The sequence below is a fragment of the Ruditapes philippinarum genome, unplaced genomic scaffold (assembly GCF_026571515.1).
Source record: "Ruditapes philippinarum isolate M1 unplaced genomic scaffold, ASM2657151v2 ctg1634_1_1_1_1, whole genome shotgun sequence".
NCBI lineage: Eukaryota > Metazoa > Mollusca > Bivalvia > Venerida > Veneridae > Ruditapes > Ruditapes philippinarum.
Genome location: NW_026866726.1, coordinates 27,849 through 53,962, shown reverse-complemented (window position 1 = coordinate 53,962; position 26,114 = coordinate 27,849). Strand labels below are relative to the sequence as shown.

The 26,114-nt window shown below is 33.5% G+C and overlaps 2 protein-coding genes across 3 annotated transcripts; both read right to left on the bottom strand.

Moving 5' to 3' along the window:
* Positions 1 to 37: 37 nt before the first annotated feature.
* LOC132733513 (alpha-(1,3)-fucosyltransferase C-like) lies at positions 38 to 2,278 on the bottom strand. The gene is made up of 2 exons (XM_060720169.1): positions 1,803 to 2,278; positions 38 to 1,075 (listed from the first exon to the last, which is right to left on the bottom strand). Exons 1-2 carry the CDS (start codon positions 2,208 to 2,210, stop codon positions 38 to 40), a joined length of 1,446 nt encoding a protein of 481 aa, XP_060576152.1. The 5' UTR covers positions 2,211 to 2,278.
* Positions 2,279 to 3,588: 1,310 nt separating this feature from the next.
* Positions 3,589 to 11,008, bottom strand: LOC132733512 (cytosolic 5'-nucleotidase 3-like). 2 transcript variants are annotated; one of them, XM_060720168.1, is made up of 9 exons: positions 10,897 to 11,008; positions 10,218 to 10,316; positions 9,555 to 9,609; positions 8,815 to 8,858; positions 8,056 to 8,141; positions 7,418 to 7,507; positions 5,119 to 5,281; positions 4,208 to 4,408; positions 3,589 to 3,705 (listed from the first exon to the last, which is right to left on the bottom strand). In XM_060720168.1, the coding sequence occupies exons 1-9, from the start codon at positions 10,903 to 10,905 to the stop codon at positions 3,595 to 3,597; spliced, it is 858 nt and encodes a 285-aa protein (XP_060576151.1). In that variant the 5' UTR covers positions 10,906 to 11,008; the 3' UTR covers positions 3,589 to 3,594. The 2 variants fall into 2 exon arrangements, with proteins under 2 accessions (XP_060576151.1, XP_060576150.1); XM_060720167.1 differs by having other exon boundaries at positions 10,882 to 10,994.
* Positions 11,009 to 26,114: the final 15,106 nt, after the last annotated feature.

Genomic DNA, 26,114 nt, shown 5'->3' with positions numbered 1-26,114 from the left:
AATCTCTTGCTGTTTTCTCTAGACATTTTGAAATTATTTATAGAACAAATTTCTCTTTCTGTAGTATCACTATTCTTTTGTGTACAAGTGTGCAGACGATCACTATTAAAGCAACGAAAACTAGAAACAGAAAACCCAAACTTATTTTGTTAATGCCATCCGTGGGCATTGCTTGGGAATACAGTTTATTGAATCCAGATGTATCGTTCAGTTGCCACCATTGGTCTATTTTAGGATACGACTTTCTGTTGTCGTCCAGATGATGTAGCCAATCACAAAGCTTACAATACGACGTCTGCTGCATGACGTCATGTGATACTGTTACATATCGTCTTTTTCGTCTTAGAAAATTCACATACGTGTCACGATTCGAACCGACGTATTTCAAGTATTGGGCTAAAAGTTTGGGTGAACTATAGTCTTCGGCAATAATAATTGTCCCTGCTGGTGCTATTTTCTTATAGTCTGCCATACCGTAAACAACAGGTATGATGTCCTTAGAGTACCAGTCAAATAACTTCTCTGTTACATAGTCTTTATGAAAAGTATTCTCAAAAGAAAGAACAAATTTATATTTTTGTTCAATATCTTTCAAACAACCTGACCTTTTTCTCTGTTTAGGGCACATGTCCTCACCACATTTTCCTATAACATCAACGTTTATGTGTTTCCTCAAACTCGCTATATATCTTTCCCGTTTTGATTTCGTTGTGCAGTGACTCACCAGCCAAACTGCATCGTAAACCTTTTTATCAAAAATGTCATCATAATTTTTTTCTTTATTGTTCTGTTCCAACATGAATTTATCGTTGTCGGTAGCTTCTTTCTTATGAAGAATGTTCCCATAAGGCATTGAAATATCAGAATCTCGTCTGTACGTCATTGTCCAATTAAACATGTCTCGAAATTTTATTGTATTAATGTAATGATGTGGATTTATAATGGCGTTCGGTATGTTTTTAGAAAACCAGTCTAGCTGATCATCTTTTACTGTTTTATAAGGTTTTGCTGGAGACACCATGCTGTTGTAAATACCAAGATTCCACCATGGCTCTCTTTCAGCGAAAACAAATACCTAAAAAAAGAAAGAAGAAAATCTTACAAAATTATATATTGAAAAGGTATAAGAATTGAAAAGAGAGAGAAAAATTAAAAGATAATATTCATAATATTTATAGACAAAGCTTTGTCAAGTCGTTCTTTTTTATGGAGTTACTTTACTATACACGTAACAAAAGTATTCACGGTCATAATCTCAAAACTCAATGAAGTGTTCTTGAACGAAACCAATACAATAAGCTGCAGACTTGCCTTTGTTAAGTGTATTTGATAATACGAGTAATTGTAATATTCAGTGAAAGTACACGTTTCACCTTGACATTAAACATTGGCCTAAATCTTTCAATTTGGTTTAGTATAATAATATTTACTACATATATAAATACATGTTTACATCAATTCTACATCAACGCAAAATTTTACACAATAAACAAAAGGGTTGGCCGCTCCCCTAATTTGGATATGCTAGAATTGAATTTTCTTTTCGAAACTGTATAGTGTGATATTCTTTTTTCTGGATTAAATAAAGTTATCTATTCGACAAAATCAAGAGAATATACGACTTAACCAAAATACATACAAAATAGTTTTAGCCGCACTTACATGAAGCCACATACATGTTCTTGTAGAACATTCTAGATGTTTCAATTAAAGTAACCCGTTTTAATTCTACAATGTATCAATAATATATATCTTGTTTTTGTAAAGATTATTAATAAAATATACTTTTATGATGGAAGTACCTGGTCGTTGTCACGTCGGCGTGGTGGTGACATCTCACCAAGATGGCTTCCTTGAAAAATAACGGCATCTGCATCCAATGGTCCGTGCTGCAGCACATCGTCATGTGACTTAAATTCGAAATATTTTAGTAACTCGCAGTTCTTATTACTACATTTATTAAAATCGACGTTCAAAGCCCGATTTCTAAGTCCACTATTGTTATGATATATGTCAAACCACTGAATTGTCTTTTTATTGTCCCACGCTGAACGCTCTTTCTGGTTTATTGTTTTCATTTTTAGTATAGAGTTTTGCCTATTTGTAAGTTCATTTAAAGCATCCATTTCTTCATTAAAGCCATCATATAACATAACCATAATGATGATCATTAAGCAGAGATAAATTAGATACCGTCTGGTGCTAATCATTGCATACAGACGTTAAAATATTGCAACCAGAAAACAGATAGAATTGTAAATAATCAAGTCAATATAGCTGCCAGCAAAATACATTAGTCAATGTGTACACTTTTTCAATTAAAATGTTATCGCATTGAAAGATTATTATCTCATTCAAGATTGTTGCCTGATTTCGTGTTACAAAGTTATACTTGTATAGTTATAAGTGCTGATACGATTTCCGTACACACAAGCAACGGAGGCCAATCTCGATTAAATAAAACTTAATAAAAAGAAGACTTTTCATATTAACTTTGATATTAAATATTATCTACTAGTATTTTGATGCCAAGTACATGAAAATTACCTCGATTTAAGTATAATTTTGTTGAGTATGACCTTTTAATGAAAGCCAGGTTCTTTAAGCGAAGCGATATTTATTATCTGGTTTTAATCAAATTAAATCAAGCTCATGTCCGTCAAATGTTTGAAACAACAACAACAAAACAGACGCCAATGGTAGCGTTGTACTGGAAGTTATGTGTACATAATGGAAGTTTAATTAAATAAAACGGATAACCGCATACGGCTATAAATACATTATATTCCAACACTATACTTACAAATATTTCTAAGAAAATGTTTACTTTTCAATATGACGACCTGGCGACCTTTGTGTTTCCTTAAAATAACGCATATAAATTTTCTTGTTTATGATTTTCGGTAGACCCGAATCAATTGCCGAAATACAGGTATCATATGACACTGAAAGGATTAAGATAAATTGTGGTTCAGATATTTTCTTTAAGTTTACCAGCTTTGCCTCCGTGCATCATTACAAAGTGACTCAATAAAACACCTTTATTAACTAATTTCAGTATTATATGACACTAATAGTTTTGGCAAAGTTATCTCAAATGCAATAAAGCAATATACCATTATGTGTTAGTATAATAAATGTCGCCGAGTAAGTGTCGCAAAGCAACGGTTATTTCTTCTAAAATTATTGATAGATTTTACACCAAGTGTGACCTTGGACTCAAAAATCTATAGGGGTTATCTGCTGGCCATGTCCTTACCTTGCATAAACACAAAACGCCAGTCTTAGTTATTGAGCGGACATCGGTGCGGCTAACTTACGGAAGGACTAACGATTTCACGAATATTTTGAACTTAAGGGCCAAAATCTTAGATTTTTTTGTAGCATTTTTCCACTTAAAACAGTTGAAATTACCACTGAAACTGACTGTTTATGAAGTTTCTTTCTTTTTACAATAAAGATTATGGACTGAATAAAGCTCATTAACTACTGGAGGTTTACACGTACAACATGATAACAGACGGACGAACAAGCATCCTATAATACGACCTAATTTAACCCTTGGGGATTTAAAACAGTACCTAACAGTTTCATTCAGAGAGTTCCTATAATTTTATTAACAATTGCATTAGGTATATCTAACGATTCATCCTCACATATCACAACGTCATACTTGCTTTTGAACAACTCCAAACTGTCGGCAACCTTCAACAAGAAAATAAAAATACCACATTGCAGATAAATAATGGAAAAGAACAAAATGGAAAACCAAATTATGCTGAAAACTAAAAACTTAAGATATATCCAACATGACGGTTTATGTTATAACCATTTTCAAAGTGCTGAAAAGGGCAGTAACTTGGAAAAAAATGAAAGGCATAATTTTGAAACTTGCCAAGATCATGTACTTTGTACTGACAATTAAGAGTGTAGGTTATAAAGCCATTGCTACAGGTAGAACTTAAGATAATTCCGGCTATAATTAACCTTGTAAGGACAGATGGAAAGACGGACGGTTAAATTACTATACACCCGGGGCATAAAATAGTAACGCCATGATGAAGTATAGTGCATCTTTTTTCAGTCGATACATATAACATTAATCACCAGCAGTTGTGAATAGAAGTATTATAAACAGTCATCCTTACTGTATGTTACATGTATATTAAAACTATTAATGACAACTTTTTAACTTTAGTAGTCTTACCCTTGTATTTAGAAATCCTACAGTCAGTTTAGCTTCTACATTTTCAGCACCATTTGCCATTTGCAGATCTCCAATAGAATCTCCCATTAGTATGATATTGGTACAGTGACTTAGATTGGAGAAGTAATCAGATTCATGTACAGCGTTTTCATTTTTATTGAAAACATGGATCATCTCGCCTTTGAAGCCGATCATTCTACCCTGTATTGAATAAAATAATAAAATTAATAGTGGAAGCTGAATAATTTGAAAAACAGAATACATATACTAAAAGAGGGTGCAGTAAGTACATAATTATTACTTTTCACAGGTCACATGGAGATATTAATCTTCATGAAAATTTTGCTTTGTGAAAATTTATAGTAGCGTTCTTTGTTTTTTTTATTTGGTTTTGCGGCGCACCAACACAATCATATGGCCCCAAAACAGGAAAATAAAGTTTGGATAACCTCGTGTGTTACAATTTCATTTTACGCCTTTTCCAACAGTATTTCAGTCATGTAGGCGGGTAGTTTCCTAACCATCGTTCCTGGAGAGTTACATCAGTACTAGACTACCTTCCTCCGTGCTAAACTACCAAAGCATCTCCCGGGGATCGAACCCACGCCAAAGAGGTAACTGGATTAGAAGTCATCGACTCTAACCCCTCGACCACGGAGGCGGTGTTACACACTTACAACCACCTGCTGGGGCTAAGAGATGCAGTGACTTCAGTAAATAGATCCCATTTAGTCGCCTGATACGATCACGCAGAGATGAACGATGGATGCAAATTCTTACGCCTCAACCCTTGTAGACAACTGCTTTGCATCAAGGGTTGAGGACATCTAAATTATTTGGAAAAAAAGATTAACATGTATTTCAAGCTTACAACTTTCATCTTATTTCTTCTATTACAAACGTGTGCTTACGTTTTCATCAAAGTCCAGCTCATTGGATACCAAATGCATGTTGTCATAGAAAGTTGAATGTTGGGAGATAATTTCACGTATGATGTCACCAACTCCTGCCGAGAAAATTAGTAGTGGAATATGAAATTTGTGCAGCTTCTCAAAAAACTCTCCACATCCATCTCTGAAACACAAGCAAGGAAATACAAAACAAAGTTATCATTTAACTTTACAAGAACAAAATGTAATTAATTCTTTGGATAATAGTGCACTTACATTGTAAATCATGAGAAAATATTCATAACTAGTCTACCAAATCTACTACATACAATTTTTTTGCATACTGTACAAGTGTCTGGTGGAATAAACAAAATTGGCATTTAACTGCTAATACATGTGGCCATGTCCTTGACACAATATTCAGTACAGAAAAGATTAATGCTCCATACCATTTTGACTATTTATCAGTGCTTGATAAAAAACAACAAATGTCATATCTAAATAGGAGTAAGTCAGTGAGAGTTCATGCTAAACTTTTGGTCTTGAACAGTCACCTACATTATGACACTGGTGACATGTGTGAAGATTATAAATGAATACCTTCATTGGTTTGAAAAACGTATCCACAGTAGTCTTGTAAATTTTCAAAGGGGTATAAAACCCCAGTCAAAATCCATGCTAGTGTTATGGGACTTAGTAAGCGGCATATATTATGATCCCAGGCCAGGCCTCGACATTAGCGGTGGTCCGTTGGTCCGAGACCACCTAATTTTGGCAAGGACCACCTAATTTTAAAATTCACTGGTCCGTCGGACCACTTGAATTTTCTGGTTTGTGCAAGGCTCATTTGGGAGATTGGTGATTTGGTTAAAAACATGTTATATACATTTTGTTAAAAACCATTTGTTCTATGAACATGTATATGGTTCATTAATAGATTAATCTGATTAGTTAAAGAAGGTCTTAAATCATCAATAACTTTCATTTTAAGTCGCTAAAATTTTGTATATTATATAAGTTGAGTTAAGAATTTGTGATATTAAGCTAGGTACAAATTGCATTCAAATGATGCTAGTAATGATGCATCGTCGGATTACCACGGCGGAACCTTTAACATTTATGTTATGTTACATGTTAATCACACGTGGGTATCCGACAATGGTAATTATGATATTGTATGGGATACTGTATGAACTTTTAATTTCATATACATGAATAATTGCAAACTAAAGGAACTGGAAAAAATACATCTAGTAATTCTTTGCTAGTTATCTTTATTTTTACTGTTTAACGATAAGAGATCCATTTCTTCCAGAGTTAAAATTACTTTTTTTTAAATAAAAGGTTAAAAATACTCAATGTAAACAATAATTATCAACCAACAAGCAACAGGGCGGTAAAAATTCTATATTCATAATAAATCTGCGAGAAAAATAAGCTAAACTACAGTTATAATCTGCGAGAAAAATAAGCTAAACTACAGTTATATATAAAGTTGTTTTTATTTTTTATCCTTTAGATATTTCCTTGTTTTAAGATAATTTATTAGTTTTTATTTAAAATGTTAATCTATAAAAGATACATGTGATTATCATGATTATAAGACGTACCACGTACCAGCAATGAATATTTGAATAACAGTAAGAAACAAACCCAGACACAAATGGTTTCACTATTCCCTAACTTGAGTTGAGGGAGAAATCACTTCAATATATAAGTTAGCCCTGATGTGTATTTTTGAATGAGCCAGAAAAAAACCCAAATAACTTCACCACAGAATACCTACTTAGAACTCGCTCTCCTTAATTTATTTATGATAAGATAAAAAAATATATATCTAAAATGTCTGTTTTCTTTAAAGGTTAATAATACATCTTTGTCATCAATTTTAAGCATACTTTTTTTTCTAAACTTGCAGTAAAATGATATAATAATAACAGTTGACCACTTGACTTCTGAAAGGACCACCTTAATTTCAAATCTAGTGGCCCGGCTTACCACCTGATAAAAAAGTTAGTGTCGAGGCCTGCCAGGGATGTATTATGTTTCAAAATTTAATAAGAAATGTTGTTGATTAAGCCAATGCTGACATAAGGGTTAAATAGATAGCTACATTGTACACTATACTTTGAATAGTCAAGTTAAAACCTCAATAAGAAGCAACAGAGGTTTAATTGAAAATATCTATTATTGGTACGTTTCCAAAAATTACATTTGTATACAAAGTCCAATCTACTATTGTGACCAATCTACTACTGTGACCTTGACAATTGATATAATGTCAACATTGCATTTTGGAAAACAAACTTATTATATTAACCTTAATCTTGCTGTAGAGTTGGCAACCATGTTGTGTAGCATTTCTTTAGATAATGCATATTTTACAAGAAGGTCATGTCCCTGGGTCCACCTGTAAATGAAAACAAAATACCAGAAAATTTCATATAATTATCCTACAAATTTTTTTTGAGGGTTGAGTTTTTTTGGTATAACGTTAATCAGTCACTGATGACTAAAAATAAAATAACCTAACATCTGCTTAAGGGTTAAGTTTAGAAAAATGTTTCTAAAATCACATTTAATTACAAATTTGTCCTTAACTAAATGTTTGCTATATTCATCATCAGCCAGCAAACAACAAAGTTAAATAAGATAAGAACATATTTGGTTGACCCACTTGTGACAAACCTATAATCAAATTAAGTTAACTCAGTTTGACCTAATAACGGATTCATTGAAACAAGAAGTATAAACGAATGAAAACACACATATTGTTAAAACAGTTTGAACAAGCACATTTTTTCCAATTTGGAACAATCCATTTTAAAGCTTCAGTGATACAAATATTGAGATACCATTAACCTGGTCATACCGCGTTTGGCTCTATATTGATGGAAAAGGCTGATCAGCAGGGGAAGTGTGAAAAACACAACAAATAAACTTCATAATAGTACAAACCATTCTATCATATGAGGTATTTTTTCTTCAATTGACAAATTCGGATCCATCTCAATTGGCAAGTATTTGTCTTTTATCTTTGTTGCCTGCAAATACAAAATTGCTTTTTTGATTTCTTATACTTTATGATTTATCATAGTTTTTCACATAAAAAGATCAAACGAGTATTCTCCAAATGAAAATATATCTAACATAAATGTATTCCTTCTTTATCTATATAAGTTGTTAGCGAACTTTTGAAAACTAAAATATTCGTACACTAGTCCGGCAAAAAATGTATAATGACTGCCGAGGTTAAATTAATAGAAATGTTGTAACAATTTAAACAATATGATTTGATTTTCTTCATCGTTGAACTTTTAACGTTATGTTCTAGAAAAGTGCGGCATAATTTAAGAAATCGCACCTCATAGCATTACAGTGCCAAAACTTTGAATGAACCTTAACTATGTGTAGCCTGACTGATCGTTCACTATACTACTAGGAGGCCCTCTTTTCTTAAAAGGTGGCTTTTTGTGCAAAATGACATTTCCAAAACATGCTATTCAATCGCATGTTCAACACTCTGTCTAGCAGTATCTATCCATTTCAACATCATTATCAAAATATCACATCTTAAAAATAGGAATCGCATACTTTTCAAACAATATATTTTACACTCAATCTATTATTATTTATATTATTTAAAAAAACAATGAGGTAGATAGTCCACTATCAGCCATTTCTATATAACTATTGACAGTTTCTGTACATATATACTTTTTCCTTGTAATCCTCTGGTAAGCCACCTTCCTCTAAGACATCTGAAAATATTCAAAATGTGAATGACAACCAAACCAATACGCCTGTGTTCACAAACAAATTGTAACTCACTCTATAAAGTGAAACAAAAATTCTCTTAAACCTTTTTGATTCCATTGTCTAAACAGAAATTGCACAAATTTTAAGGCAAGTAAAAGAAGCAGAATATATAATATAGTAAATTTTATGCAAGACATAAGATAAAAATTATTTTATTTTAATAATTATTTTAGTTTACAAATACAAGAAAACCTTTCTTGAAGCGCGAGTTGATAAGGAGATTTCAAAGTAATATTGCACTTTTACATTCATAATACTATCCAGCTAGCTTACGGAACGTCGGTGGTTCTACTCAGGTGCCCGTTGGTGCCTGAAATAATGCACACAAGGGCACCTGAGGTCTTCTTCCACCAGTTTTAAGCTGGAACGTCGCCATATGACCTATACTGTGTCGGTGCACATGACGTAAAACCCAATCAAACAAAACAAAACAAACATTCATTAAAAATTAAACTGAAAATCCAGAAATGAGCTACATATAAATAATGATACATAATTGTTTGAGTTCTGAAACGTTAATGCCAAATCATTATTACTATAATCATACAGTTAATCAAAAATTAAAAAGAATTATATTTCTGTCAGTCTTGTGCTGCCAGTGTTGAAGATGAAGCTCATTTCAGGAACTGCATACTTACTAAAGGTGCCAGGTCCTTTATAGTTTGTAATAGTTTCATCAAAGTCTGAACATACCTGCAGGGTACAGTAAAAAGGAAATAATCAAGCTAACAAAACACAATCATTTGGCATTAATACAAATAACATACAGACTAACAATTAATTTCTTTTAAATTCAATCTGGGAATTAATAATATCTTTAAGAAGATTAAACACAATATTCATTAAAAAGACCATCTTTATATAAACATGTACTTTAGACCTATGAATATAAATTAAAAGATAGGAATGGCGATAGGAAACATGGATTCAATAAGCAACGCCAGTTATTAGTGCAAACTAACTATATTTATATGTCTAATTCGAATAGGAAACCTGAATTGCTCAACTGATACAACTTTCAGCGTAAAGTAAGGTTAAGGGTTAAAGGGACTCCACTGAGATTTTTTGACGTGATGGGACTGGAAATAATTGTTTGTGATTATTAATACTCCACTTGATGTAGTACTAAAGTAAAAATGTAAGCTCACATGATAAAATTAAGTAACAACAAAAAATGATTTATGTATGGAATTCGAATCGAATGTCAATTTTTGACACAGAGATGTTGGAAGTTTTACTTCCGTTGCAAATTGCAATGGTAATATAAACTTGGTAATATAAACTGTCGTCAAAATACTTGCTTGTAACTTGTCAGGTCCATCATTCACCATTTTCATGATAACTTTCATCACATATTCCTTGTCTCGCATGTGGACATTGCTTCGGTTCAGTTCATCAATCTAAAATAAAAGACACAAATAATAATTTAATATAAAATTGAATTAAACAATTCTGAAAAGGGGAGGTAACCTTACAGTATAGGAATGAGAACTGAAAACTTGGTATCACCAAGTCTATTATAGGTCAGTTCTGTTAAACATATTGTTGCTAATTTATGGTAAATTGATGCTTAAGGATATATATTATCGAAAATATCAAAAGACTTGTCATTCTGCATACATATGATAATTCATTATCAATTCTGCTGCATTCAGAGCCTTACGTGGTTGGAGAGATTAATTCACTTGTTGTAAGATTTTTTATCAAACAATACTATCAATAAAGAGCAGAAAAGATTCCGATTGTCTTTATTAATTATATTAACTTTTTAATATGTGCACTTTAAAATATAAATTTTACTACAGAAAAAGAAAGAAAAAAATATTTAGTGGTTTTCAACTATTTACCTGTGCTTAACCTATATTGCAACACATTTGACTAAAATTGTATACAAGTTACTTCTTATCCCTTGACATTCCGTAACAATGGAATAATATAATAAACAGAATGTATTAAATTTCTTACAAGACAATTACTCACTTTTTCCATCCTTTACACGCGATAAATCGAATGATTTTAATACCGATATTTCCCTCTTGTTACGCAAGACCTAAAGGTTGAACACCACTAAATACAAAAGTTTATGATATCGCCCATCAGCTTGAAATTTTATCAATAATCGCTCAAAAGTCCGATTTAAAAAAAAAATCCGTACCTATATATAAAAAAAACACAGGTATAATATTGGTAAAGCGTAAGCCATTTTTACAAACAAACAAATCAAAATGTTTATAATACAGTCATGTAAATAAAAATAAGTCTTTGTAATAATATACATGTTAATCAGACTTTCTTATTTATTATTTAGTTCTTTTTTTCTTATAATAATTTGCTTTAAATGTAATAATGTTGTAAAGGCGAGTGAGAATTTACATAAATGTATACATACTTTAACTGTCTTCTTGACATATTTAATTATGATTTCCAAGTTTGTTTATGTATATGATATATTCTATCATTTTTTCTAAATTTGTAATTTTTATATATTAATTTCGTTATGCTGTTACCATAAAAAGAAAACCCTATCTCGTCAATGTAATTCATTGAATTAATTAGTATGCCTAATTAGTTCCATTATTTGAGACATTGATATCAACTTTCAGTACATTAAAAATAGAGTCATTTTCTGAGCTCAAAATCTTTTACTAGTATTCAATCATAATCATTTAAAGGGCCAGTTACACAGACGGTCGGTCCCCAATCGGTCATTTAATTTTAAATTTACTCGGTTGTCATGCGTGATTTTATTTCTGGTTTTCTGTGTAAACGGCCATCGGTGACGGAAACCAAACTCATACGGGGCTGGATCGGTGATAAAAATGCTGAAATAGATAGCTAGTCATCAGTAGTTAAACACTTTCTGTCAGATATGGCCGGTGATTCATATTTGGTTATCTTTGTCCTATCGTCGATATCAGTGATTAAGAGCTTGCATATCCCGTGATATAGGTTGCTGTCGGTTATTTGTAAAATATTTTCACCGATCGAGAATTTTAAACATGTTTAAAAATCCCAATCAGTAATTTTTCACCGATAAAACTTATCTTTCCCAAATAGCAATCGATAGGTGGAAAACAGGTGACCAATAGGTGGTGATATAGGTGTTAAATACGTTGTCATCGGTTCACTAAAACAAGAGGGCCATGATGGCCCTGAAGTCGCTCACCTGTATAAAGGCCCCCGGAGCGGGGCCAGTTTAAACCCCAGGGCTTTTATTTGAACAAACTTGGTAGACACCCATTAGAAGATATTTCATGCTTAACATCTAAGGTCTAGCTGGTCAAGTTTTTTTCTTTACACATATAGTTAAAAACAATGACACACCTGGGGCAGGGCCAGTTTTGACCCAAGGGCTTTTATTTGAACAATCTTTGTAGACACTTACTAAAAAAAATGTTTCATGCTTAATATCTAAACTCAAGCTATTCGGGTTTTTTCAAAGAAGACTTTTAAGTTTTTGCTATACACATATTCAGCCCGGGCGGGGCCAATTTTGACCCCAGGGCTTTTATTTGAACAAACTTGGTAGACATCCATTAGAACATGTTTCATGCCAAATATCTAAGCTCTAGCTCTTTGGGTTTTTTAGAAGAAGATTTTTTAAGTTTTTACTATATGCATATAGGGAAAATCAATGACCCCCTGGGGCGGGGCCAATTTTGACCCCAGGGCTTTTATTTGAACAAACTTGGTAGACATCTATTAGAAAATGTTTCAGGCCAAATATCTAAGCTCTAGCTCCTTGGGTTTTTTACAAGAATTTTTTTTAAGTTTTTACTATATGCATATAGGGAAAATCAATGACCCTCTGGGGCGGGGCCAATTTTGACCCAGGGCTTTTATTTGAACAATCTTGGTAGACACTCATTAGAAGATGTTTCATGCTTAATATCTTAGCTCTAGCTCTTTGGGTTCTTTAAAAGAAGATTTTTTAAAGTTTTTACTATATGCACATAGGGAAAATCAATGACCCCCTGGGGCGGGGCCAATTTTGACCCAGGGATTTTATTTGAACAATCTTGGTAGACACTCACTAGAAGATGTTTCATGCCAAATATCTAAGCTCTAGCTCTTTGGGTTTTTTAGAAGAAGATGTTTAAAGTTTTTTCTTTTGGTTGCCATGGCAACCAGAGTTCTGCATGGAATGGAATTCTTTGAACAACTTTGTTAAGGCTTCACACAAGGAACATCCCTGTGAAGTTTCATTATGATCTGCCTTATGGTTTCATGGAAGATGCCGTTTGAAAAGTGTGAACGGACAACGGAGAACGGACGACAGACGACGGACGAAGAGTGATCCTAATAGCTCACCCTGAGCATATGCTCAGGCTAAAAAAAACTACCAATCAATCACAGATGGCTCTGTGTAACTGGGATGTTACATTGTGCTCTCATAGGATACCGTAAGGACACCTAGATTAGTTGATTTTAATGCCGATTTTAGTAATAATCGTCTTTCTCAAGAATGTACAATATATGAGCCGCGTCACGACAAAACCAACATAGTGGGTTTGCGATCAGCATGGATCCAGACCAGGCTGCGCATCCGCGCAGTCTGATCAGGGTCCATGCTGTTCGCTGTCAGTTTCTCCACTTGTAATAGAGTTGGTAAGCGAACAGCATGGATCCTGATCAGACTGCGCGGATGCGCAGGCTGGTCTGGATCCATGCTGGTCGCAAAAGCACTATGTTGGTTTTGTCGTGCCACGGCTCATATATATATGCATACACTCAACATCTTTACCGTCGTGATTGCCAATTTTGGCGCCATGTCTAATATTTTACCTTCTTCTTGTCGGAATAGATTAGATAGGTATATTTGATTTTAAAAAAAAACAATAAATAAATTATGTAAAGCAAATAAAGAATGTTGTGAATGTTTCTTTTGAGGCCGTTTTTAAATAAGGTATTTCGTAGATATACGAACGATTTTACTAATACAAAGAGTTATAATACCATTGAAAAGAAAATTGTGTGTCGTATGACGCCCTTGCTAAACAATCAATGTACTTGTATTTGATTAATCAGCGTTTACATTTAATTAAAACATATTTAAACATCATTAAGTAATGTCTGTAGCGCTTCCGCTATGCCGTAAGTACAGCACCATCGACAAAAAGACGTATGGATAACTTAATTTCATTAAAAATAAAGATGTCCTCAATATTATCGTGAAAAACTGGTTAACATATCGTTCACAAAAGAACAAAAACTTTAAGCCTGATATGGAATAGGGATATTTCAGTTTTGCATTCTATGTTACCGCTACATAATTATGTACTGGATAGCTTTAAGAAGTATAACAAGAGCTGTCGGTAGGACAGCACGCTCGACTATTCTATGTGATTGATAGTAAAAGAGCCTTGATAATGTTAAATTTTTTAAGATCACAAAAGGTCTAATTTTTTTTTAATAAAATAAATTCATGTTATAGGCCTTAGAGAGAGTCTAATTATACAGTATTGGCTTGACTATTCGGAAGGTAATGTCACAAGGTTGTTTTATTGAGTATAATAATACTAATTACCTATGAATACATAAATTTAACAGAAAAGGTACATAGGCTTCTAACTAAGATGTTTTATCAAGTAAATCACTGCTTTATTATTATGAATGCATAAAATTGTCCCAAATAAGGGCACAAACCCTTCAGTAGTAATTGAGATAACAGCTTACAAGCAAAATTTTACCATGAATTTCTAAGTTGAAAAAAGGGGAAAAATCAGCCTAAATGCAAGATAGAATTATGGATCTTTGTCAGTGACCTACAATTATGACCCTAAATGCATATGTGAAGTTTTAAATAAATATCTTTAATAGTTATTGAGATATGTAAAACTTGCATGTAAACATTAACCAAGAGACTATAAGTAGAAAAGGGGATATGAATCAGCCTTAATGCAAGATAGAGTTATGGAAGTTGGTCAGTGACATACAATTATGACCCTCCAATTATGACCCTAAGTGCATGTGTAGAGTTTCAAGTAAATATCTTTGAAGACCTTTAACCTTTAACCAAAATTTCTAAGTTTCAAAGGGGCAAATAATTCTTCAAATTTTGCAGGCAGAGTTATGCAATTTTGCAAACTGATGTACATTGTTACTATAAAAAAGTATTTTAAATTTCATTTGAATATCTCAAGCAATAATTGAGATATTTGACTTTACAAAAAAACTTTAACCAAAATTTCTAAGTTCCAAAGGGGCATAATTCTGTCAATATTGTAGGCAGAGTTATCCAACTTGTCAATCTGATGTACCTTGTTACTATAAATAAGTATTGTAAGTTTCAATTGAATATCTCAAGCAATAATTGAGATATTTGACTTTACAAAAAACTTTAACCAAAATTTCTAAGTTAAAAAGGGGCATAATTCTGTCAATATTGTTGGCAGAGTTATCTAACTTGTCAATCTGATGTACCTTGTTACTATAAATAAGTATTGTAAGTTTCAATTGAATATCTCAAGTAATGATTGAGATATTTGACTTTACAAAAAACTTTAACCAACGCAGACGCCGACGCGGACGCTGACGCCGACGCCGGGGCGACTACAATAGCTCTCATATTCTTCGAATAGTCGAGCTAAAAACCGATCCCTTTTCACAAGATTTTGAAAATATTAATGACCTTTCTAATCCGTCAAAACCTTTTTTCAAAATCTATGAATGCTCAGTACATGTATTATTTATTTCGGGAATACATTGCTTTATTTATTATAGCATGAAAAAGGAAATGACAGTCGATTGTTATTTTCCCTTTTGGAATCCATACTGATTATCAATGATTTAGAATAATGATTTTTTGTTATGCAAAAAGACCTAAATCGAAGTGTTTAAACACTTAACAAAAATTGGCTAAGCTTCCAACTAGATATCGATTTTTCTGATTAATTTTTGATAAATTTCTTTATTATTATCCTTTTATTCTGCCTTAATTGCCCCCAGTTGATTTAACGTTATGAAAGATTTTCAAATTATAGAGTTTCTAGGCTTTTAGACGTCAGTAGAGTTCCTTTAAGGCATATCCAAAGAAAACATTATTTTTCATCATGACCAACATTTTAAAACTGATTGAAAACTGTTTAAATAAATGTTTTATGTGCCTCTTGTGACTTTGAAATATAATTCGGTATCACTGTACGTGTATAATATTATTAATAAGGAAATATTGCTTATCAAATACTATAAAAATATAATTGTTCAAGGGCATTTGGGTAACATTGCAGTCACACTGTCTCTTAGGTAGCCAGAATCCAATCCACTGATTTAAATGTTGATGGCATAGAAGATACATGTTTACTTATTTCATTGGAAATTACAAGCATACAAAGAAAAATAATCAAAACAAGATGGATGTGATGGATTGAGAGTGCTCGCCAAACAGGCATTGCAAAGGTCACCATTTCTTCAATCTGGTAGCCTGAGTAGGTCACGATCATGATCAAATTTTGATTTCATACATGTAAGTGAACAGGTTCTTAAAATCTGAAGACTCAGTTAAAATACTTTGGTCCTTTAATCATCACTGCGTGTATCTGAAGTGAACCCCAGGAGGGGCTACAATTGTCCATATGGGCAGGATTTGTACAGCCTATGCAGAGGTCCAGTAGAAAATAGCTAGGTTCCTAGCCAAGTAATTTTTACAAGATTTAAATGTTGTTTTCCATATATCACTATGTAAATTTAGTGACCTCGATGTCAATACCATTTTATTCTATCATAGAAGAATTATTTATAAAAAATCACAAACATTTGTAGAGCAACAGCAATACTTTCTACATAATATCCAAGCCATATATTTTCAGGCAAATACACGAAACGCATTTTTCTAAAACATATTTCATAATTCTTTTCCTTCAGAAATTGTTGTACCTTTCATTCGAATCTGTGGTAGGTCATACAAGTACTTATAAACACAGTTTTTAAACTTCATAGAATTGCCTTCATTCGGTAAAAAAACCTTTTGTTTTTGAGGCAAATAGATCAAAGTTCAAGGTCACAAAACTCTTATGTTGGAACAGTTTTTTGTATTTTCTGATCGAAGATAGGCAAATACAAAGCTGACATTCAATCTCTTACACAGAAGTTTCACCTAACAACAAGTAGTTCTCAAAACAGCTTAAAACTAGCGATTTAAAAAAGAGAAAAAGGAAAGAAACTCATCATGATCGATAGTAACAGTACCTTGGGAGACAAGATGTGAAGAGGCCTACGAGAGGAAGAAAGCAAAGTATACAGAGCTACTCAACCAATGTAGACAGAGAGGCTGGCAAACATGGCTGTTTCCTATTGAAGTAGATGTGCAAGGGGTCTGTTCGAAATCTGTGTGCCGACTGATGACAGCGATAGGAACTACTGGAAGGGATAGACGTAGGACAATCCAGAGACTGAGCCAAGCTCCCGAGCGTGCGTCTAGCTGGCTGTGGCTGAGACGAAAGGAGAAGAGCTGGAAGCAATCGACCTCCACACCGTAAGACGGTGGGCCCACTCGCCAGCAGATATACATGGATAAGGGCCGAAATATCAATGACGGCGAGCACCATGCTGATGATGGAGGTCGATCAGCAATCTAGAAGCACCACAGACAGGAGATCTACTGAAGATCTACATTAGGTGCGTCCCAGATTGTATCTTACTCATTTATTTTGTTAGAAGTATCCAACAAATTACAACGCATTCAAAGTTTAAAAGCAGGGTTGGCTTATAGAATTGTCAATAAATGAACAATTTAATCAATGAAAATGCTATTTTTAGCGATGTCGATTACCGAATACTACACAAACCGAGTAGTGGAATATATAGATTCTACATGTCAGACTGTTTGGGCGAGAAGATTTTCACTAAATTATTTACTTCAATTTTAAACAACAGGTTTATCCTGAACAAAATACCTCGAAATTAATAAGGATTACAAACCCGAAATGCAATGGAATTTAGAATGACTTGATTTTATTCAGACATTGATTGTATAACTTATGGTTACGCGCTCGTTTAGTGTGTTTGAGGTTTGGAGTTCAAATCCCAGTCGAGGCAACTTTTTGTTAAATTCTTTTTTATAGTCTTTGTTAAAGATATACTATGCTCAAATTTGATATCAGAAAATATTGATAATTGCTACACAGTCTCTTTGTAAATATGAAATAAACATGTTTTGACTTCACACAAAGTTAATGTCATGTTTAAAACTCTACACACATAAGTAGTATAGGGGCCGGTTTAACGTCACGATTGCGCATGCGCGGCGCCATATTGGATTCTTTTTTTAGAATGACATCATCGTTCTATATTTAGAAATTCATTTGTAATCTCCCGGAAGTATACGGAGCTGACTCGTATACAAAATTTTGGGCTTGAATCGCGGACATTGAAGGTCAGGTCCTCGGCCCTAGACGGGGAGATAACATTTCAAATGAAAATTATACACATGTATCCATAAAAAATATGAATAAAAATGACTTACCTTTTAATTAGGACATTTTGTATTTAAATAATAGTCTGTATTATTTATATAACATTATTAATAAAAATAGTATTAAAAACTTAATTCAATATTAATATATTATTTCAAATGTGTTTTCTATAAACATTCCAAATAAAAGAAAATGCGTTAGTAATAAGATATAATTGAAAACTGACTGACTAATTGACTCTTTATAATACAATGAATAAGACAATTAATTAATTTAAATGTGTTTCTTCATAAAAACTTTTTTTAACATATAACAAAATATATGAAATTAATTTTCAATTTAATTCGATATTATGAGTCAGTCAAATAATGTTTCTATATAAGATAATAATAAGGACTTTTACTGTAAAATAATTTAATAAATATTTGCGTAAAATACATACATACGATGTTGACTTTTCGGCGTTCCGCAACGAAATGACTCTTTCAAGTTTTTTGCATTCCTTAATATGCATGACCGGTTTTAGTGACCTCATTAGCTAATTTAAAAACGGACAAAAGGCTATTCAGGTGTCAAAATTAATCCATTCAGAATGTCAACAATGTCTGGCGTATGTTGATTTAAGAGCAGATGTGCGGACAATGGTCCATTCAAACTGTTAAAATTAATCCCTTTAAAGTTGCCACGCTGTTTGGCTTGTGTTTATTTAGGGACGAATATTTTAACAATGGTCTATTCAAGTGCCAAGCCTAACTTGTTTACATTATTTGGCTTGTGTTTGTTTAAGGACGGAAACTTTAACAAAGGTTCATTTAACTGTCAAAATTAATCCCTTTAAAGTCGCCGCGATGTTTGGCGTCTTGTTTATTTAGGGACGAATACTTTAACAATGGTCTATTCATATGTCAAAATTAATCCCTTTACAGTCATCGCGCTGTTTGGCGTTTGTTTATATAAACCCGAAATGCGGTATAATGGACATTGATTTTATCAATAGTGTACTTTCTAAGGGTCCCCGGTCAGCGAAATGTTTACTTAATGCAAAACAGACTGCTGAAATAAGGATTAAAATTTGTAGAAAATGTTGCAACTTATAGAATTATGACTTATACCTAATACTGTTTTGTTTTTTAGTCTACAAAATGCTGTTTTTTACAATTAGAATGAAATTTCATTCCCTTGCGTATATTTTTTGAGAAATTTCATTCAAAGAAATTAAGCTACAAACCGGTTTTTTCCTCTTTAGGGCAACCGTTTACGATATGATTTTTTAATTTTTCACTACCAATTGAAAGAACATTTTAATACCTTTCATTTACACCCTCCATTTTCGATTCGATTTTTAGCCGTTTTCGAGTTATGACCAATTAGCGATTTTTAAACCAATTTTTTAAAAGTCCATAAAACCGTAAGATTTATATGCCGTTTGAAAGATCTCTGCGAGTAGATACAGAAAAATGTATTATTATATGGATCTATCTCTTACCGTTTTTGAGATAGGAGAGTTTGAATATGGCAAACAAAATCACTCATGCGGAAAAACACGCATTACTTTTTCGTTTATGAACGAAACATAGCCGTGTATGGTATCAAATTGAAGGTTTTGACGAGTACATTTTAGTCACGCGATCAAACCGAATGTCAAGTCACTCGTGCGTGAAATTCATTTTTTCTCCCCCAAGCAACGGACCGATCTTATCAATACCTGTATCGAACGAAAGGTATTACTCACTAGATTCAGAAAATGTATAATTTTGTATCGCTGACTCGGATAGGGCCCGATAAATGAAGTAAAATCACTCAAGCGTAAAATGTGGATTTACGCCTTTATTAGTCAATATAACCCGGTCATGTTTGGTATCGTACGAAATGTTTTAAGGCGCTCTTTATAAATACGGACTAAAATCGAAATAAAAATCACTATTAAATCTTTTAATCATTCTTCATTGAAAATACTGTACTCGAAATATAAACTCAACTTACTGCGTTAATGATGTTTACTCTATGACGTCCAATCACCAAATGACCGAAGTCACCAGTGCGATACATCATACGCATGCGCTGATCTAAATTTAGAAATGACATTGTCCAATTTAACAGCAGTTTCTCTTTTCTTACGGACTAAATGTAACCAATCAGATAGAAGGATTATTTGACCAATGAGAAAGTGTATATTATGAGTAAGTGACCTATGGGTATCAAGCAGTTCAACCTATCTAAATGGAGAACAATCCTCACTCAGGAGAATATATAAAATAATACGTCGATGTATGTAAACCTTTCAATGGAACAGAAACTGGGCTTTTCTCAATGAACCAACACACTCTATAGATAAAGATTGGAAGTACTTATCAGAACGGGATATGAACATGGACACCACAAAGATAGGCATTGAAGGTGGTCAATTACACTGACAATACATCATAAATAACAAGGCAATATATGTATTCATATCTTTTATTTTGATATACATGTTTTCTCATGCGAAAAATAAAAAACAAAACATGTCAATTTTTATTTTATTAACATACAACATTCTGAAACAATAATTATGGTGTTAAGAGTAATGATACATTTTGTCTAGTAGCTTTAGTTATTGGATTTCTTCCAGTTTCATCATTTTAGACACTATAAGGTAATCATTGAGCTTTTTTCGTTGTGGATTAAATTTTTTGGCAATTTTTCTCATTGATTTTCCTCTATATCGTTTGATGACGTAGTACGCGCAATAAAGTCCACACACGTTAGACGAAGACTGTTGTAGCTGCCCATTATACATAAGGTATTTCTTGTTTAGTATCTTCTCAAATCCAACCTGATAGCCTTGCGGGCAATTTCCCATCGAGTCGAAAAATTCGTAAGGGCCTTTCGTGGGAAAATAAAAAGCCACCCAATGTTTTCCAGGGCCATTGCTCGTATCCGTATTGGAAATTACGAATCTTCCTTTTGTTTGCGAATTTTATCAGCCGCACACACTGTCACTGGATATCCTCGCAATATATTTTCTAACTGATAATTGTTCATTTTAGTAAGTCAAGTGACTCCAGTCATTGTCCGTTCGGCGCTTCTTACGTTCCGGTATACTAGAATCTCTGTTCCATTTAACTTCCGATTTTGCAATTTCAATCGCTTGGGCCACTGGGCTAACCAAATTAACTGAGGGACGCTGTGTATTTTCAGCTCCTCTTCCGCTAATTTTAGCTTTTCCTCGGTGGCTTTGAGTTTCGCTTCTAGTGTTTCGACTCTTTTACGCCAAATGGCCGCTATCTACAATGTAAACGGCCTTTATGATCGGCTTTAACGTACCCATCCCCCAAGTCTTGAAATGTTGATACCATTTATCTGGATCATCTTTATAAGGGACCCATTTCATTTGTTCATAATCGTATACTTCTATGGAACCCATTGTAACGTTGTAAAACTTAAGACTGACGATCCTTCTTACGCATTTTCAACCTCATCGTTTTTATCGTTCTCATGATTAGAATGTTAATGTCGTGACTGGGCCATATCACCTCAAACAGATCTTTTCTTAGTTTAATGGCTTGTCGAATAGATTCCTTAAAATTCATGCCGTGTTGATGTCTAAGTTTCCTCGCGGACTGGAAAATTTGCTGTTGAGTAGGGTCCTTTTGCAATACATAAAAGTCAATAAGAAATTGTGCATAATTTGTCTCAACATTTTCCTTAAATGCGGCAACACATCATTTGCAGCTCGAGAAAGAGCATCATCGAAAGAGTACTCTTGATCTATGTAACTGTTTAGTCGTTCCTTAAATTGTTCTGAATGAGCCTGTCTGAGGGGCTTTTGAAATCTTCGATCCCATATGTCATGACGTGCAAGTTCTTCTTCTATTTCCTCTTTTATGCGCTTACCAGGAGGTCCCGTAATGAAAGACTTTCTTTTCATTCCAATATTTTTCGTTTTCTGACTCATTTTCCTCCTCTTCTTCCTCATAATCATTATCAACATCATCATTTAAAGTATTGTCAGACATGTTTGATTCTCCACTAAACTCATTTTCGGAATCATACGCATGCTGTCTTTTCCTAACTTGACTTTCAAAAATGTTTTCGCGTAAACGGTCATGTTCTTGAGTAGAGGATTTCAAGTCTACCACTAGATAACCGTGAGGTCTTGATGTTGCTCGTTCGAAGCGTTTCATAAAGATGTTATAGGAGGAAGGATATATTCTTCTCGCTAACGTAGCCACCTGTTGTCTGTCAATGGGGTTATTAAACAATACTAGGTACTGCGTATTCAACGCGATATATCTCTGCAGGCTTTTCCTTGAGGAAATAAATTTTGAGTTAGATACACGATAGATATGTTCCTGTGGTGACTGCCTTTGGTAAAAAGATCGGCGATTCTCTGGTCACATTTGGCCTCTGTCATCAAATCGTCAAAAACGATCAAGTTCCTTTTACGCCCGTCAATATACTTTGGACTATTCAAGTAGTCGGGAATGCCATGTACAAATTCTATCCCGGGTATTCTACGCTGAAGTTCGTCGTATAGAATCTGCCATTGACCGTAACACCAAATGATACGCTCTGGTGGTGGACTAACTATATCGGATAAAAGCAATGTTTTTGTCCATTCGGTTTTCCCGCTACCGCTTGGCCCGGAGACGACCATCGAAAACGGATGCTGAAACGTCATCTTTTCTGACCCAGGGGTTATTTGTGGTGATGAATGCTTATCTCTTACAATTTCGTCAGTCTCGTGCAGGTTACGATGATGTCTCAACATGACGTCGCGTCTTGAGAAAAGTTGTTGACAAATTGGACATTGATTCATTATAAAAAAAAAAGACACAAAAGTACACTGAAGTATTCGTTCTTATACTGGTTAGTCACCCTTCTTACGTTGGAGTGAAGTGTTGTTGTTTGTTAGTGGTGGTGGTGGTGGCGGTGGTGGTGGCGGCGGTGGCGGCGGTGGCGGCGGCGGCGGCGGTGGTGGTTGGTGGTGGTGGTGAAGGAGCAGGAGATTAATGGTGGTGGTGAAGGAGCAGGAGATTAATAGATGACAAATCCTGTTTCTAGTCATACATGTTTATTGATAAAATATACGCAGATAAACATATTCTTACAAAACAAACACAAAAGATATGTTACAATACAGTAGTACACTATCAATGTTATGGTTATACAAATGAATGTCAACATTTTTTTTTTTCGTCTAATTTGATGCAGTAGATACCGTTGAACTTAAACCACCAAATCCTCCAAAACCGCAAGGTGTTGACCTAGTTGTTGATACAAACGCACCAAATCCGCCTATTGGGGGCGGTTTTTGTTGAGGAGCGCCTACTATTTTAATATATTCGCAATTGGGTGACCACTTGTGATGTTCTCTCAATGCAATGTCCGATCTATCCCAGGCGCTTAATTTTATGTGACATCTGAAACACTCGCACAAGTCTGATTTCCCACTGTAGTATAATCCCGCGCTTGCCAGTTCGTACTTATTCGGGAGTAATTATTTTGGATACGTATCGAACGTCTTAAGTCTACTTTCGTAATATTCCATGTTTTGGTTGAAGGATGTACAGTTAGTGGCGTTCATCTTGCTTATGCCAATACGCTAATAAGTATTCATTTATATACACACGTATTAAAATCTGATTGGCTGCTATTTTTGGCATGACGTTATTCATCTATTTATGTTATTTATAGTCACGTGATCAAAATCATTGGTCAAGTAATCCTTCTATCTGATTGGTTACATTTAGTCCGTAAGAAAAGAGAAACTGCTGTTAAATTGGACAATGTCATTTCTAAATTTAGATCAGCGCATGCGTATAATGTATCGCACTGGTGACTTCGGTCATTTGGTGATTGGACGTCATAGAGTAAACATCATTAACGCAGTAAGTTGAGGTTATATTTCGAGTACAGTATTTTCAATGAAGAATGATTAAAAGATTTAATAGTGATTTTTATTTCGATTTTAGTCCATATTTATAAAGAGCGCCTTAAAACATTTCGTACGATACCAAACATGACCGGGTTATATTGACTAATAAAGGCGTAAATCCACATTTTACGCTTGAGTGATTTTACTTCATTTATCGGGTCCTATCCAAGTCAGCGATACAAAATTATACATTTTCTGAATCTAGTGAGTAATACCTTTCGTTCGATACAGGTATTAATAAGATCGGTCCGTTGCTTGGGGAGAAAAAATGAATTTCACGCACGAGTGACTTGACATTCGGTTTGATCGCGTGACTAAAATGTACTCGTCAAGACCTTCAATTTGATACCAAACACGACTATGTTTCGTTCATAAACGAAAAAGTTATGCGTGTTTTTCCGCATGAGTGATTTTGTTTGCCATATTCAAACTCTCCTATCTCAAAAACGGTAAGAGATAAATCCATATAATAATACATTTTCTGTATCTACTCGCAGAGATCTTTCAAACGGCATATAAATCTTACGGTTTTATGGACTTTTAAAAATTGGTTTAAAAATCGCTAATTGGTCATAACTCGAAAACGGCTAAAAATCGAATCGAAAATGGAGGGTGTAAATGAAAGGTATTAAAATGTTCTTTCAATTGGTAGTGAAAAATTAAAAAATCATATCGTAAACGGTTGCCCTAAAGAGGAAAAAACCGGTTTGTAGCTTAATTTCTTTGAATGAAATTTCTCAAAAATGTACGCAAGGGAATGAAATTTCATTCTAATTGTAAAAAACAGCATTTTGTAGACTAAAAAACAAAACAGTATTAGGTATAAGTCATAATTCTATAAGTTGCAACATTTTCTACAAATTTTAATCCTTATTTCAGCAGTCTGTTTGCATTAAGTAAACATTTCGCTGACCGGGACCCTTAAAAAGTACACTATTGATAAAATCAATGTCCATTATACCGCATTCGGGTTTATATAAACAAACGCCAAAACAGCGCGATGACTGTAAAGGGATTAATTTTGACATATGAATAGACCATTGTTAAAGTATTCGTCCCTAAATAAACAAGACGCCAAACATCGCGGCGACTTTAAAGGGGTTAATTTTGACAGTTAAATGAACCTTTGTTAAAGTTTCCGTCCTTAAACAAACACAAGCCAAATAATGTAAACAAGTTAGGCTTGGCACTTGAATAGACCATTGTTAAAATATTCGTCCCTAAATAAACACAAGCCAAACAGCGTGGCAACTTTAAAGGGATTAATTTTAACAGTTGAATGGACCATTGTCCGCACATCTGCTCTTAAATCAACATACGCCAGACATTGTTGACATTCTGAATGGATTAATTTTGACACCTGAATAGCCTTTTGTCCGTTTTTAAATTAGCTAATGAGGTCACTAAAACCGGTCATGCATATTAAGGAATGCAAAAAACTTGAAAGAGTCATTTCGTTGCGGAACGCCGAAAAGTCAACATCGTATGTATGTATTTTACGCAAATATTTATTAAATTATTTTACAGTAAAAGTCCTTATTATTATCTTATATAGAAACATTATTTGACTGACTCATAATATCGAATTAAATTGAAAATTAATTTCATATATTTTGTTATATGTTAAAAAAGTTTATGAAGAAACACATTTAAATTAATTAATTGTCTTATTCATTGTATTATAAAGAGTCAATTAGTCAGTCAGTTTTCAATTATATCTTATTACTAACGCATTTTCTTTTATTTGGAATGTTTATAGAAAAACACATTTGAAATAATATATTAATATTGAATTAAGTTTTTAATACTATTTTTATTAATAATGTTATATAAATAATACAGACTATTATTTAAATACAAAATGT

What these genes read in the sequence shown, in the direction of transcription:
- LOC132733513 (XM_060720169.1), bottom strand. Translation starts at nt 2,210, where the DNA reads ATGATTAGCACCAGACGGTATCTAATTTATCTCTGCTTAATGATCATC. An exon ending in GCCGACGTGACAACGACCAG is followed by an intron (nt 1,076 to 1,802) that starts GTACTTCCATCA and finishes TTCTTTTTTTAG; the next exon opens with GTATTTGTTTTCGCTGAAAG.
- LOC132733512 (XM_060720167.1), bottom strand. Translation starts at nt 10,905, where the DNA reads ATGGAAAAAGTGAGTAATTGTCTT. An exon ending in ATGGACCTGACAAGTTACAA is followed by an intron (nt 9,610 to 10,217) that starts GCAAGTATTTTG and finishes TGTACCCTGCAG; the next exon opens with GTATGTTCAGACTTTGATGA. An exon ending in CAGAGGATTACAAGGAAAAA is followed by an intron (nt 8,142 to 8,814) that starts GTATATATGTAC and finishes TTGTATTTGCAG; the next exon opens with GCAACAAAGATAAAAGACAA.